The sequence below is a fragment of the Hipposideros armiger genome, unplaced genomic scaffold, assembly GCF_001890085.2.
Source record: "Hipposideros armiger isolate ML-2016 unplaced genomic scaffold, ASM189008v1 scaffold_119, whole genome shotgun sequence".
Lineage (NCBI taxonomy): Eukaryota > Metazoa > Chordata > Mammalia > Chiroptera > Hipposideridae > Hipposideros > Hipposideros armiger.
In genome coordinates, this window is record NW_017731469.1 from 625,505 (window position 1) to 640,916 (window position 15,412).

Here is a 15,412-nt window from a genome sequence, read left to right on the forward strand (position 1 = left end):
ATTGTTTTGTATTTTTGTTCTCCCCTAGGAAGTAGCATTTAGTGTGGGCCCACTTGCAGGTTTCATGAGGGCAGAGACAAGTACTGAGGAAATTGAATAAAGACTCAGTATACTTAAATGTTCATCAAAAGCTTTATTTTCCATTTTCCTCTACAATTAGTTGCAGGCCTCTGCAGCAAGTGGGTGTGAGCTACATAATTCCAGTCTAGCTCCATAATTGGTGTGTCCCTGTGTGAACCTGTGGGATCTGGGGCATATAATGAGTTAAGCTTTTTCTGCTGAAATGTCAAGAATGCATTGAAATACTTCTGGATTCTTGCCAGACCCACATTACCAAGTCTATTCTTTATTTTAGATTCAAATATACAGTAGTTCTGATGTGCTCAGGCATGCATATTGAACATCTGAATGTACTGTAATTCAAAGGGAAACTTTTTTAGAAGCAAGACAGGTCTTTACATATTATTTATGAATAACTTGCCTCAGATCTTGGATTCCTAATTGAGAATCTGCTTCTGTAGTCTTACTCAGGTAAACCTTACAAAGGACTCCTTTATATGGGTATAATCAGATTCTGGGTGGACAGTTTCTAAAGGGGATATTTGGATAAATTATTAGAATCAAATTTTTTTCTCATACGCCATTTGCCAGTGTTTTGACAGATGAAAATTCTGTAAGAATACAGCATTGGCGCAGGGACTGAGATGCTCATTAACCCATAAAAGATATTTTCCTATGGCACCATTCACATACTTGTTCCTACTTTTATCTCAGCGGTAATTTATACAAAGAAAATTTCTGTTGTTGAAGAGTGTTCATTAAACTAATTATTTATAAATAAGTCTTGTGGCTAGAGAAGTGCTTTGGGAAAATTTTGGAACTTTAGAATTATTTAAACTTGTCTTAATTTGAGGGAAAAAAATCACTTTTCCCCCCCTCCATGGTGAATTTTTGGGGGCTTTAAATATACACCCTAATGTAATGCCTTTTACTGAATCCGGCAACCTCCAGAGACATTTTATTTTAGCCTGTCCTTTTGTTGGGCAATGATTAGGTTTTCCATTTCCTATTATAAAGGACTTTTCAAGTTCTATTAGTAATATATTGTATTACTTTTCCATACATAACTAATGCCCCCAACCTGAATATTTTGTAGCTCCTCTTTAAATAAATTGAGAGGTTTTGATCAGGAAGACCGGGTTATTTTGATGTACAGAACACTTTAAGTATGTCTAAAGACTCTGAACTGCTACAGATTTTTTTAATGTTATTGAAAATAAATGTTAATGAAATCACGAATCTGACATATCTTTTTTTTAATATTGTAGATCAAATATCTTCATGTTCTCTGTTACAACTTTGGAGTAGAAACCTACATGCTGAATAAATGTGAAGAAAGTGCTTTCTGGCTGAGGTAATATGAACAAAAATAATGAATATAAATTCAGGAATATTATCATAAAGTTCAGTTAATACTTACTGTAGGGTACTTTGACAGTTTAAACATTCTCTGACTGCCAAAGCTGACATGCTAAATTGATTTACTCTTTTAACATGTATCGTTTATTATTTTTGCATGTTGCCGGTTGATAGAAAAGTGTATTCTATTCTTACTGTAACATAAGAGCATGCTCTCCCTCCATTCCTCCTTTGGTATCTCCATCAAGAATATGGGATTTTTTTCCTTTGCCGTGGCACACATTGCTGTCTGCAAACCCCTAGTTAAATAATTTTGTGTGAAAAATGTATCTTTCTGGAGATGATATATAAGGTGTTTTGAATATCAAGGCATCATGGAGTAAAATATATTAAATCAATTCTTTAAATGATTTCCTGTTCTGAGAGTAGGGTTAGTTTTGGTTATTTGGAGATACTCCCATGATTACTTTAACTATTGTGGAAATGTACATTTGCCTTTAATGAAATAAATACAAATATGGTCATTAAGATTATCGTGCTCACAGACATATATATCTTTAATAAAATATTTATGAATATAACTTGTTTATGTAAAAGACTTCAGTGCTCAAAGATTGATAAGACTCTAGAAAAGAACTATGCCTAACAGAACAGGCTTATGCAGTTATAAGAGCTATACTTGTCTCAATTGAGAATGCAATATACCTGAAAATTTTATTATAAATCATTTTATAAATTGAATTATTTAAAATATACCAAAGGAGATAACTAGTTTAGCATAGGCTTTACAACAAGTTTCCTTTAAATGAACAACAACGTTTTTATAAAGTGAATGATGAGTGAGCTCTGTGTGGCAGTATTTGAGGGTAGAACACTCACAAAGTTAATGGCATCAACATATCAAAAGAGTAGTATGCCAAGAAGACAGGAATGGGAAGGGCAATAAAAACAAAACAAAACACTGGTACATAGATTGCTTCTGGAAGCTTAAGCCTATGGAGGTGAGCTTGAAGTTTATGGCAAGAATGAGGGTGAATGTTCTCTGGGAACTCATCATAAGAGTAGGCTGAGGCTTAAGTGGCATGATATGTAGGTTATTTCCACATATGCCATGGGTTGTTCACCTCTTTCTTAACCTGTCATGATTTTTTAGAAAAACTTACAGAAGGAAAATATGATAGTGACAGGACATGACTGACATCCATACTGTAAGCTAATTATATCAGGTTTTTACTACATATTTAGTGCCTATGTTTTTAGGAATGTAATTTGCCCTGCAGTCATATAGTCATCAAAATCTTTCTAATAACAAATTTATAGAGCACCACTATATTTTGAATCTTTTGTGTTCTTGTCACTAGAATGAGATTGGGGAAAACAGGAAGACCTTGAATTCTAGCCCTAGTTAGTATATACAGTTTTAATCTCTTTGCCTGATTATTTTTCCACATGTTTTGGAGATACATAAATAACTTGCTGAAAGTATTTTCAAATGCCTTGAAAAATTATATATAATGTGTTTAAAAAGAGGCAAACTAATTATCAGTATTATTAACAATAGAAATTTTAGTGGAATGGGTAGTTTTTCTAGTATTAGATCAACTCTCAGTCAAAATTTAATCACCTATGACATCAGTGCGAAATTGACCATTGTGATACCTACCTTTTAGCATTATTTTAGAGCTTCAATGCGATGATGCGTGTATTGTAGTGTTCAATAACGTGTGAGAAGCAGAAACTGCTCAATAAATGGTAGCTGCTGGTGGTATCTCTAGGCAATATGTTTCTTATTTACTGCAAATGGACACTGATGTGGCTAGTTTACTACTTTATTCTAAAATTTATCACATTCAAATCAAACATGGATTACTTGTTGAGTTCCCGGGTAAATCTATCATAAGGATAAACATCCACATCTTCTATCATATGCTGCTAATCTTTGGAACAATTTTTCTTCATGCCTTAATTATCCATGTGTTGAGGAAACTATTGGGAGTGATGCTGATAAAAGCAGGAATGAATAGCTGCTAATTAAGCATCCTTCTCTATAAAGTTTATACCAGAAGGAGGCTGTGGAAAGTGAGTGTACTTCCTACAAACTTAACTCTTTTGAGAACAGTGAATATCTTGAGCGAGAGGTTATATATAATTTGGAGGTATCATCATAGCTGTAGTATATTAGAACTTTGTTGAAATAGAAGAAGCCTAGAACGTAAAGGGTGGTAAATGGGTATGGTTTATAAAGCTCCTGTCTTCCCCCACAGTTGTTGTTAACATATCTCAGTTTTAGACCTTTCTTAGTTTTTGTCTTTTCCCTGCCTTTTCTTTTGCTAAGAAAAGTTCAAGAACAGCTGCTGCTCTCCTTGCTTTTGCCACACTCTTTTGATCACATCCCCTTATTAGAGATATCACAGATTAAGAGAAGGCCGCTGTACTTGTGAATGAAATTGGGAATCCTTTAGTTAACTTTACTGTGGCGTCAAGGTACCTGCCTTGATGTATTCAATGACAAATTCAGTTAGGACTCTATAGAATATAAAATTTCAGGCCTTTGAAATCAGAATGCCAGCTTTGGAAATATGTTTAAGAGGCTTTTTGTTTAATAAATTAATTATTTCTCCTATTTCTTCCCTTTTGTAGTTCTTGCTGTATTGAGCTCCTCTGTTTTCAGGAGGCAAGAATAAGTAATCAGGAAGAGACTGTTGATAATAGCACTTGATTCCACCGTCTAGGGGATTTGTTAGTGGCCTCTCAGTTGCCCTGGTGGAATTTCAATTTAGTGTTTATCATTGGAAGTCTTAACAGATAATTTGGACATACATTATGCTGACCTTGGCTTTTTAGAAAAGGTGTACAGAAATTGTTCTGTAACTAATTAGTATTCTACAAGAAGCACTGTAAACCAAACAAATACAAATAAGTCCAACTCCAAAAGCCTTGGGGTTACACTGATTTACCGCAAAGAATTTGCACATTTTTTCCCCTGGGAGGAAAGTGCCCTAATCCCAAACCTTAGTCATAGTCTTAATCATGGGTGATATATATGTTACTTCTAGTAGTTCTTTTAATTCACCCAACTGTGTTCCTTGGAGCTTCAGGCTGGTAAATACTTGGAAGGCTCACTTTTTTTCCTTTTGCTATAAGAAGACCTATTTTCTAACTATGGCAAATTAAATTTAAGGGAGAACAGTGAAAATGAAAGGCAATACCCATAAGTATATTGAATTAATGTTTAAAACGTCTTTGCTGATTAAATTATGTGCTAATTATAAAAATTTAAATATCACAAAATGCATAATATGGAAAGAAGTCCCCTGTAATCCCACATTCATAAATGCTCAGTATTTAACATTTTACTTTTTATGTTTTAAAATTTTTTTTTGAAAACAATTTCTAAAAGTTCTTTTAATATATTAAATGACAAGGAAACATGAGAATCGTTGAAATGTATTTGGAGGATTTAAGGAGTTGAGGATTTTTCAAAATGGATTGTAAATAAAGAAGATTAATGGAACGAAACCAAGCCAAAGTATATACATAGTAAAATTCCTAATTGGTAATCTCTTGTTATATTAGAGACAGTGAGATAAATTAGGAAAATGACAGAAGATATTTTATTGGGTTGTCGGAAAAGTCATGACGTATTTTTCTCTATGTTTTTCGTTGCAAAAATGCATCATGACTTTTCCAACAACCCAATAATTGGACAAAACCCCGGAGAATTGCATAGAACCCTGAAGGTGTTCTGTAAAAAATAATCTAACATTGATCTTAATAAATTTATATATTTATTCATTCATTTTAAATTTATGTATTTATTACATTTATTGGGGTGACATTGGCTAGTATAATTATATAAGATTCAAGTGTACAATTTAATACATCATCTATATATCACACGGTGTGCTCACTACCCAGTCAGTTATATTCGACCCCTCCTTTACACTCTTCTACCCACCCTTACCCTTTGGTAACCACTAACTGTTGTCTATATCTATGAGTTTTTGTTTATTTGTTTGTTTGTCTTGTACCTTTGATGCCTTCAGTTAATAAATGAAATTTAAATGACCCTACTTCTTTGAGCTACGGGTCAGGGACTGAGTGCTTATAAATTCCTGAAGAGGAGAGTCCTTTTTACGTTAAAAAAAATGAGAGTATTTCTCAACTCCTTGTATGACAGCTCTGGGCTGCCTTTCTTTCCTCAGGATTCAAAGAAAGCATGATTTCTTCAGCATCCTTCTCAGACCATGGTTACAGGTTATATTTTCTTTAAAAACCCCAGCAACCTAAACTTAGTGTTGCTAGATTTTTGGGATGAAAATACATAATTGGGTTGGCAGTCTGTTAGAGAAAGAGTAATTTTTGAGCTCCTTTTCTCACATTATTTTTAATTTCTCTAAAACTAATCTTAACCTGTTTGGGTTGGTAGGTAATGTGAGTTGCTTTCTATTAGTTGGGAATAGTTTTTACCCTGGATGTAGCACCCTCAAGTAGGAAGAGAAATGTGTGTCCTTCCTGCTTCTGTAAAACTTTTTGAATTTCTTATGATATCAGAAGAGAAGAATTCAGCAAAAATTATACTGTCATTTTCTAAATTCATAGTGCTTAGAGGTAGTGAACCCAGATTAGGTAATTTCTGCACTGGATTTAAAAAATAGCTCTTATGTTTGCAATTAGGAGAGCATTTATTTATCAATATTTATTTGTTAATATTTAGCCTTTACTATGGTAATATAGGAAAATATGTCACCAGACGTCTTCTAATAAGAAGTAAAGGAAAGAACAAAGGAAATACAAATGTACTTATATGCACAAGCATTAATGCTTCAATATATGGGCCCAAAGGAAGTTTGTATCCGTTTAATGCTAGTTAATGTTCATTTCTTTATTTTCCCTTCTGTTCTTACCCTGAGACCTTGAGAATTTGACAACATTATGGATAGTCAGGCAGTGTGATTTAGGGAAAGATTACAGAGCTAGCAATAGAAAATCTGTTCTTAGTGAACTGTGTGTGTGACTTTGTGTTACCACTCACCTAACTACTGTGTGCTGGGAGGTCCTCATCTGAAAAATGGGTGCAATGTTATCTGTGTCACAGGTTTGTAATGAAGGTAACATAAGTGACACAATAGTACTTTGAATGTTAAGGTTATTATATAATCATAGGTGATAAAATTATTAACTATAAAAATGCTCATATACACCACCTGTTTTAATGGAAAATGTATTAGCACCATCTGGTGGAAATATAGTGAATTGTATAATAGCAAGTTTAATAGGAAGATACTTACTATAAATAACACTTCAGAGCTGCAAGAATCCTTACACATCATCTAGTTCAATAATTTAGAAACTATGTTCTGTGGTGCCCTAGGGCTCTGCCAGCAGAGCTTCAGAATCTCCTTTAAGAGGAAGAGGAGACTTACCCACAATTCTCTAAGATCTCCATCTTTCTTCAGAGAAGTTAGGCTTTAATCAATTTCCTATGTAGTATATCCTTTTAAGGTTTTGCTTGAAAAAATGATTCTCCTGCTTATAGTATGAGAATGACTTATAATGCATCAACTTCATTTTGTACAGATAAGGAAATGGAAATTTAGAGATATTAAAAGCTTTATCCAAGAGCACATAGCTGTGGCACTAGATCCCCAGTCTTTTAGTAATAGTCTTGCCAAAGGTCAGTAGTGATGGCCTCTCTTTGAGTCCTGATTTTAGTAATTTGAGTCTCCTCTGTCCTTTTCTTGGTCAGTGTAGCTAAAGGTTCATCGGTTTGTTGGATCTTTTCAAAGCACCACATTTTGGTTTTCTTCATTTTCTCAATAAATGAAATAGATAACTGAAAAACAATATCTATTATTGTTTTTATTGTTATTGTATTATTCTTTTTCAGTTATCTATTTCATTTATTTCCTCTGTAATCTTTATGGCTTCTTCCTGCTGTGCTTCCTTTAGGTTTAGTTTCCTCTGTTTCATTTGCCTAAGGTGGAAGTTTGTGTTCTTTCTTCTTTTTTTTTACATTGTTGTTTATGGCTATAAAATTTCCCCAAACCATTGCTTTAGTGCCACTTTAGTGCCATCTCCTACATATGTTGTGTTTTCCTTTTCATTCAGCACAAGGTATTTTCTAATTTCCCTTGTGTTTTATTCTTTAACCTGTTGGTTATTTAGGAGTGTGCTGTTTAATTTCCACATGACTACTACTACTACTACTACTACTACTACTACTACTACTACTACTACTACTACTACTTCTTCTTCTTCTTCTACTACTACTACTACTACTACTTCTTCTTCTTCTTCTCCTCCTCCTCCTCCTCCTCCTCTTAAAGATTTTATTGGGGAATCGGGGAAGGGGAACAGACAGGTTGCTGTCCTTTTGTTCTTCAGTCTAGTTGTGGAGGACGTCGCTTCACTGGCCCATGTTGGTATTGTCATCATTGAGCTCTTCCCAGGTGAGGCAGATTGGTCACCGGTCATTGGATGGCCGCTCACGGCGGCTGCTGGCCGCTCACGCTGGCTGCCGGCTACTCATGGTAGCTCATGGCAACCCACTGCAGCAGGGGCTGCAGCCTACGCCGTCGCCGACGACTCACAGCATCCCAGCTCCAGGTTGAGCTGTTGTTCAGCATCTTAGCTGTAGAGGGCAGTGTCACTGGCCCTCATATGTGGGATCCGAACCGGGGCCCTCTGGCGTCCCAAGCCAGCTCTTAACCATCGCGCCACTTGGCTGGCCCCACTTGGTTCTTTTTTATAGCTTCTATTACTTAATTGATAAACTCTTATTCTCTATTTGATGAATTGCTGTTATCATACCTTCCTTTAATTCTTTAATCATGTTTCCTATAGTTCTTTGAACATACGTATAATAGCTGCTTTGAAGTATTTTTCTACTTACTACTTACTAAGTGCAACATTTGGGAACCTCTTAGGCAACTTCTAGTGCCTGTTCTTTTTCCTTTGTATGAGTCACATTTTAGTGTTTTATTGCATGTCTTTTAATATTTTGTTGAAAACTGCACATTTTGGATAATATATTGTAGCAAGTCTGGATATCGATCCCCCCTTTTGGAACTTATTGTTCTTTTTATTGTTTGGTCATTTATTTGTCTGGCCACTTGACTGGACTAATTCTGTGGTGTCTGTTTAACCATAGTGTGTGACCTCTAATGTCCCTGCTTAGTTTTTCTCCTTGTTTTTTTTTTTTTTTCGTGGCTTTTCTGTGGTTCACCCCTGCATTCATATAGTCACCTATTAGTCAAAGGTTGGGTTTAAGTCCACTTAGCCAGTTAGATTTTCACCCTTTGCTGTTGGCTGTGTGTTTGCCTTAGAGACTGGTTTTACAGTTCAGTGAATTTATTATTTTGTTCTGCATTCAGCTAGGGGCTAGTGGTTAGTAGGTTCTCTCTCTGGTCATGACTGAGAGGGTGTGTGCACAGTCTCTAAGACCCCCCAGGTGAGTGTGATTTTAATTTTTCAAAGACACAGTTTTTTTAGAGCAGTTTTAGGTTTACAACAAAATTGAGAGGAAGGTACAGAGTTTTGTCACGTACCCACTGCTCTTACATGTGCATAGCCTCCCCGACAATCAATGTACCTCACTAGAATGGAACATTTTTTTTTCTTTTTAATGAAGGATGAACCTACATTGACACATCATAATCACCCAAGTCCATAGTTTACCTTAGGGCTTACTCTTGCTGTTGTATATTCTACAGGTTTGCACAAATGTGTAATGACATGTGTTCACCATTATAGCATTTTAATGTCATACAGAATAGTTTCACTACCCTAAAAAGTCTCCAACTATGAAACTAGATTCATCTGTTTCTTCCTCTGTTCTGTCATTTTTTGCCTCCCACATAGTTTCACACTCTGTTGTTAGGTTAGGTTCATACACATTAATGATTGTATGTCTTCTTGGAGAATTGACCCCTTTGTCATTATGTAATGCCCCTTTATTGTCCCTGGTCATTTTCCTTACTTTGAAGTCTGCTCTGTCTGAAATTAATACAGCTACTCCTGCTTTCTTTGGATAGTGTTATCATGGTATGTTTTTATTTATCCATTTACTTTTACTCTATGTGTCTTTATATTTAAAGTAGATTTCTTGTAGAGAACACATAGTTGGCGTATTCTTTTTTTTTTATCCACTCTGAGAATCTCTGTCTTTTAATTGGTGCATTTAGACCATTGAAATTCATAGTTGGATTAATGTCAACCACATTTGGTACTGTTTTCTATTTGTTGTCCTTGTTCTTTTTTCCTATTGTTGTCTTCCCCTTGTTTTATGCCTTTTGTGGTTTTAGTTGAGCATTTTATATGATTTCTTTTTCTCTCCTTTCTTAGCATATAATTATACTTCTTTTATTAACTTTTCTTTGTGGTTTGCCTAGAGTTTGCAATGTACATTTACAAGTAATCCAAGTCCACAATAAAATAACACTATATCACATCTTGGGTAATGTAAGTACTTTATAATACCAAAATTTCTCCCTTCCATTTATTGTATCATTGCTGTCATTTATTTCAATTTATTCTAAGCATTATGCATATGAAATATAAGTAACCAATGCATAATTGAGTACATTGTTACTTTGTTTTTATTTTGAACAAATTGTTACCTGTTATATCAATTAAAAGTAAGAAAAATAAAAGTTTGTACTTTACCTTCACTTCCTTCTTCTATGCTCTTTCCTACTTTAAGTTGATCCAAGTTTCTGTCTCTAAAGAACTTCTTTCAATATTTCTTGTAAGGCCCATCTGCTGGCAACAAATTTCCTCAAAAGGAGAAAATCCTTATTTCTTCTTTACTTTTGAATGGTATTTTCGCAGGGTACAGAGTTTTAGGTTGGTGGTATTTTTCTCAACACTTTAAATATTTCATTCCTTCTTTTCTTGCATGGCTTCTGAGACGTTGAATGTTATTCTTACCTTTGCATCTTTATAGGTAAGGTGTTTTTTTCCCTCTTGCTTGTTTCAGGACTCTATCTTTGATTTTCTGTAATTTGAAAATGATATACCTAGGTGTAGCATTATTGGCATTTATCCTGCTTGGTGTTCCTTAATTTTCTTGACATGTGGTTAGGTATTGGATATTAATTTGGGGGCAATTCTCAGTCATTATTATTTCACATATTTCTTCTGTTTCTCACTTTTTTTGTTTTTACTTCTGGTATTTTCATTACATTTATGTTATACCTTTTGTAGTTATCCCACAGTCCTTGGATATTCTTTTTTTTTTTAAAGATTTTATTGGGGAATTGGGGAAGGGGAACAGACAAGTTGTTGTCCTTCAGTCTTAGTTGTGGAGGGCACAGCTAGCTCAGCTCCAAGTCCAGTTGCCATCTGGCTGTCCGTCAGTAGCTCAGGGTCGCTCAGCTTAAGGTTGCGTGTTAAATCTTAGTCGTGGGTGGGTGTAGCCACCATCACATGCAGGAGTGGAACTGGCAACCTTGTTGTTAGGAGCATGTGCTCTCACCAGCTGAGCCATCCCACCGCGTCTTGGCAGCTCAGCAGCAGCTCAGCTTGGGCGCAGCTCACTGGCCCACATGGGAATTGAACCAGCGACCCTGTTGCTCAGAGCTCGCGCTCTTAACCAACTGAGCCACTCGGCCAGCCCCAGTCCTTGGATATTCTGTTATTTTCAGTGTGTTTTCTTTGCTGTTCTGTTTTAAATGATTCTGTTGATATACTCTCTAGCTCATAGATTCTTTCCTTAGCCATGTCCAGTTTATTAAAAACCCATCAGTCATTCCTCATGTCTGTTACAGTGTTTTTGATCTCTAGCATTTCTTTTTGGCTAGTTCTTAGGATTTCCACCTCTTTGCGTACATTGCCTATCTGTCTGCTTTATCCATTAGAGCCCTTAGCATATTAACCATAGTTATTTTAAATTTCCAGACTGAGAAGTTCAACATCTCTGCTAGGTCTGGTTCTGATGCTTGCTCTGTCATTTCAAATTATGTGTTTTGCCTTTTGACATGCTTTGTAATTTTTCTTCATAGGTGGAGATGATGCACTGAGTAAAATACACTGTTGTAAATAGGCCCTTAGTAATATAGTGGTTAGGTTTGTGGGGAGTGGGAGAATTCTGTAGTCCTATGATTAGTTCTCAGTTTTTTGGTGAGCCTGTGCCTTTGAACTGTGAACTTCACCAGTGTTTCTCAGTTTTTTTATCCACTTTTAGGTGGTGCAGGATGGTTAGAGTAGGGTGGGGATGAGTATTTCTCTTCCCCAGGTCAGCAGTTAGGCTCTGGTTAACTAGTTTCCTTTGAGGGCATGTCTTGTTAAAACAGATTGCTCTGGTGTATTTCAGAATAGGTTCTTTTAGCCGCCTCCTGCCAAAGCTTGAGGGGATTTTTTTTCTGATATTTTCTGTAAGAATCTGGTCAGGGTCCAGTAGGTCAGTCTGACGATATTGTGGGTGTGCCCCTATGACTATGGAGTTTTGAACTCTCAGACTTCTCCATGCTGAGCCTCCAGCAGCCTATCCATTTCACAGTTCGCAATTTCCTGCTCCGGCATTGGCTCCCTTGGCAGTTGCTGCTTGTGAGCCTCTCCTGTGATGGCCACAACTCCTTGTGTTCACCTGTCTGTCTCTCCAGTCTTTGAGGTAGCAGTTTGTCCTGTGACTTCCCCTCTCTTATGGTTCCAAGAACAGTTGTTGATTTTTTAGTCCTCAGCTTTTTACCTGTTGTTAGGACAGAGTAGTGACTTCCAAGCTCCTTATCTGTGGAACTGAAAACTGAAACTGTGATTTGGTTTTTAAGCTTGGCTTTCTTACCATTGTAAACCAAAATTAATTTTAGACTAATAAAGAATAAAAGGCATTTATTTGAGCAAAAAGGAGGTGCAACCTGGGGAGACAGATTCAGGTAGCAACTTAAATCATGTTTCACTGAAACAAAGGGGAAGCTGTTTTTTATAGTGAAACTTCCCATCCAGTTTCTCAATTAGGTCTGTTTTATGTAAATGAGGGATCCAGTTCTGCGGTTTTGTCTGGGCAGGGCAGGTGTCAGTCTGTTGGTAGAAAGATGAAAATGGCTCATCTGAGGCTCTTCCCAAGATAGAGTACGAGAGCAGCCCCTGTGAGTAAATGGCAGCTAGGCTCTTATTATCTATGGAATTTGAGCCCTCGGTTGACCATGGGGACAGCTCCAACTCAAGTTGTTGTCCTTCAATCTTAGTTGTAGAGGGCGCCAGCTCAGCTCCAAGTTCAGTCGCCGTTTTCAATCTAGTTGTGGGGAGTGCAGCCCACCATCCTATGTGGGAGTCGAATCGGCAACCTTGTCATTAAGAGCACACGCTCTAACCAACTGAGTCGTCTGGCCGCTGCAGCTCAGCTCAAGTCATTGTCTTCAGTCTAGTTGCAGAGGGCACAGCTCACTGGCCCATGTGGGAATCGAACTGGCAGCCCTGTTGCTCAGAGCACACACTAATCAACTTAGCCAACTGAGCCCCACTTGTTGCTTCTGTTATTGTAGTGCTCCCCAGTCCCCTCTGAGTTGCTCAACACCGAGATCTCCATTGTTTCTGACAGTGCCCATAGGCAGGAATTTCTGCTCTGTTTTCCAAAACAGTCAGTCCCTTCAGGCGGAAATCTGGTGCTCTTCCTCTGTTTTGCCTGCCTCTTTCCCTGAGTAGGATCTCTGTGCCACACTACTAGAGTTGGGGGCAGGAATGTGGCATGCTGCTCCTGGAGTGGGTGTTGAGGAGACGGCAGCCCCCGATCTCATCAGCATGCCCAATGAGCCAGCCTGGGTGAAGGCAGTCAGGGCCTAGGATTCTTAATCTGTCTCATCTGGGGTAGAGCCCTTACTCTAAGAGTGAGAACTAGGTGAGGAAAGGGAGACCTGCCCAGAAGGGCACTTCACAGCGCACAGGACTGGGGAAGAGGCTGACAGCCTGTCCCTCCGAATGTGAAACTGTAGCCCAGGAGTCTAGGAGCTGGAGGGAGAGGGAATTCCCACCTTGCAGAGAACACACAGCTGAGTAGTTTCCATCACAGGGAGCTGGTGTGGATAGGAGATAGGAGCTCAAATGCCACAGATTCTCACTGTTCTTACTGAGATTTGATTTTTTAAAAATAAATATTTTCCCATTTGCTATATACCGTTAGGACGCTTTTCGAAGATTTTAAATGGTTATTTATTTTAATAATTTTTTTTCAGGAAATGATTGTTTCACTGGGTAGAGGGTCCAAGAACTCCTTATACCACCATTACAAAAGTTCCATCTTCATTGGTTATTTAATTTTTTTAAGATTTTATTGGGGAATTGGGGGAGGGGAACCAACCAAGTTGTTGTTCTTCAGTCTTTGTTGTGAAGGGTGCCAGTCACCATCTGGCTGCCCATAGGCAGCTCGTGGCCTCTAAGCTCAAGGTGCTGTGTTCAATCTTAGTTGTGGGTGGGTGTAGCCACCATCCCATGCGGGAGTCGAACCAGCAGCCTTGTTGTTAAGAGCGCACGCTCTATCCACTGAGCCATCCAGGCGGCAACTCAGCTCAAGGTGCCAAGTTCAGTCTTAGTTGCGGGTGGGCATAGCCACCATTGAACAGGCAGCCTTTTTGTGAGGAGCACGTGCTCTCACCAGCTGAGCCATCCTGCCATCTGTTGGCAGCTCAGCGGCACCTCAGCTTGGGTGCAGAATCACTGGCCCATGTGGGCATCGAACCGGTGGCCCTGTTGCTCAGAGCTCGCGCTCTTAAGCCAGCTCTTAACCAACTGAGCCACTTGGCCGGCCCCTCAGTGGTTATTTTGAAAACTGGATGTGGAAGGTTTAATGGACCAAAGGAGACCTCTATGAGATAGGGCTTACGGTGACTAGGCCAGCATTATAGTATCCTTGTTAGCAAGCTGAAAACGCAGTTTGGTAGCTCTGGGTCTTTGAGAGGTTTTAAAAAAGGAATATTTCAAAGTAATGTCTTCAATTTAGTTTGGTTCACCAAAATTTTATTGACATCCTCCCTTGGAATACCAATTTCATGGTGAGTGATCTTTGTTTTGCTTTTTAAATTTTAGGTTTTGAAACCCTGAGGCTCACGTTAATATATTACTTGTGGTTATCAGAATGTCCCATAGATAATATGGTTTGGTAATTAAAGCAGAAAACTGCAAGTCAAATTGCTCTACTCCCCAAGCTCTCACTCTCGTTCTCAATACCAATCTAGGAAATATTAGAAATCACTTAACTGCTAAATTGGTTCTCTCAGCTACAAAATGGAACTAGTAGTGTTTCATAAGGGTGTTGTGAAGCTTAACAAATATTGCTAAGCATTTGTTTCTGTGAAAACTCCTGTACTTGTTTTATTTTTAAAACATATTTATGTTTCTTAGACTTTAAAATGTGCCCATTAAGAGCTTGTATAAATATGTAAACTAGTTTAATGCAGTATATTTATATATATAGCCAAATGGAAAAGGGCAATAATGTAATTATAATGTTGATATATTTGATTTATATCCTGAGGAAATTGTGATTTTTTTTACAGTTAAAAGTATTGATTTTCATGTATTAATTGTCTAATAATCTGTTGCAGTGCCAAATAAAAAATTTGGTATAAAGTATTATATCATGTCTTCTTAGTAATATGTAATCTTGAAAAATATAATCTGAAATTAATACGTATCTATGTATTTTTTTCTTTTTTAATGATAGCCAAAGCTATGATATTGGGAAGATAGCACACGATTCTGTTGAGCCAGAAATGCTGGTAAGGATCACGTTAAATATTGTACAAGTAGGTTAAAGAAATACAGTTTATGTTATTGTTATAAAATTATGATAGTTTATCCCCCATTCTTGAGTAGATTTTCTATTGGGCACATCATTTAATATCTTGTGTATTAGTTTCTGTAACATTGATACACTAATAGAAACTACCCTACAGGTAGAGTCTTGTACCCATGAATTAATATATGTCAAGTGCTTAATCAGAGTTTGGCTATATAGAAGTTTTAGCTTTTATTATTGCACGTTAAAATTCCAGGTTTC

The 15,412-nt window shown here is 37.2% G+C and overlaps 1 protein-coding gene across 1 annotated transcript in view; it reads left to right on the forward strand.

Moving 5' to 3' along the window:
* Positions 1 to 15,412, forward strand: part of TEX11 (testis expressed 11) — a 132,394-nt gene that overhangs the window by 26,263 nt on the left and 90,719 nt on the right. Inside the window, exons 7-8 of the mRNA XM_019647972.1 lie at positions 1,329 to 1,414; positions 15,077 to 15,131. Coding sequence (XP_019503517.1) covers positions 1,329 to 1,414; positions 15,077 to 15,131 — 141 coding nt within the window. The remainder of the gene's footprint in view (positions 1 to 1,328; positions 1,415 to 15,076; positions 15,132 to 15,412) is intronic.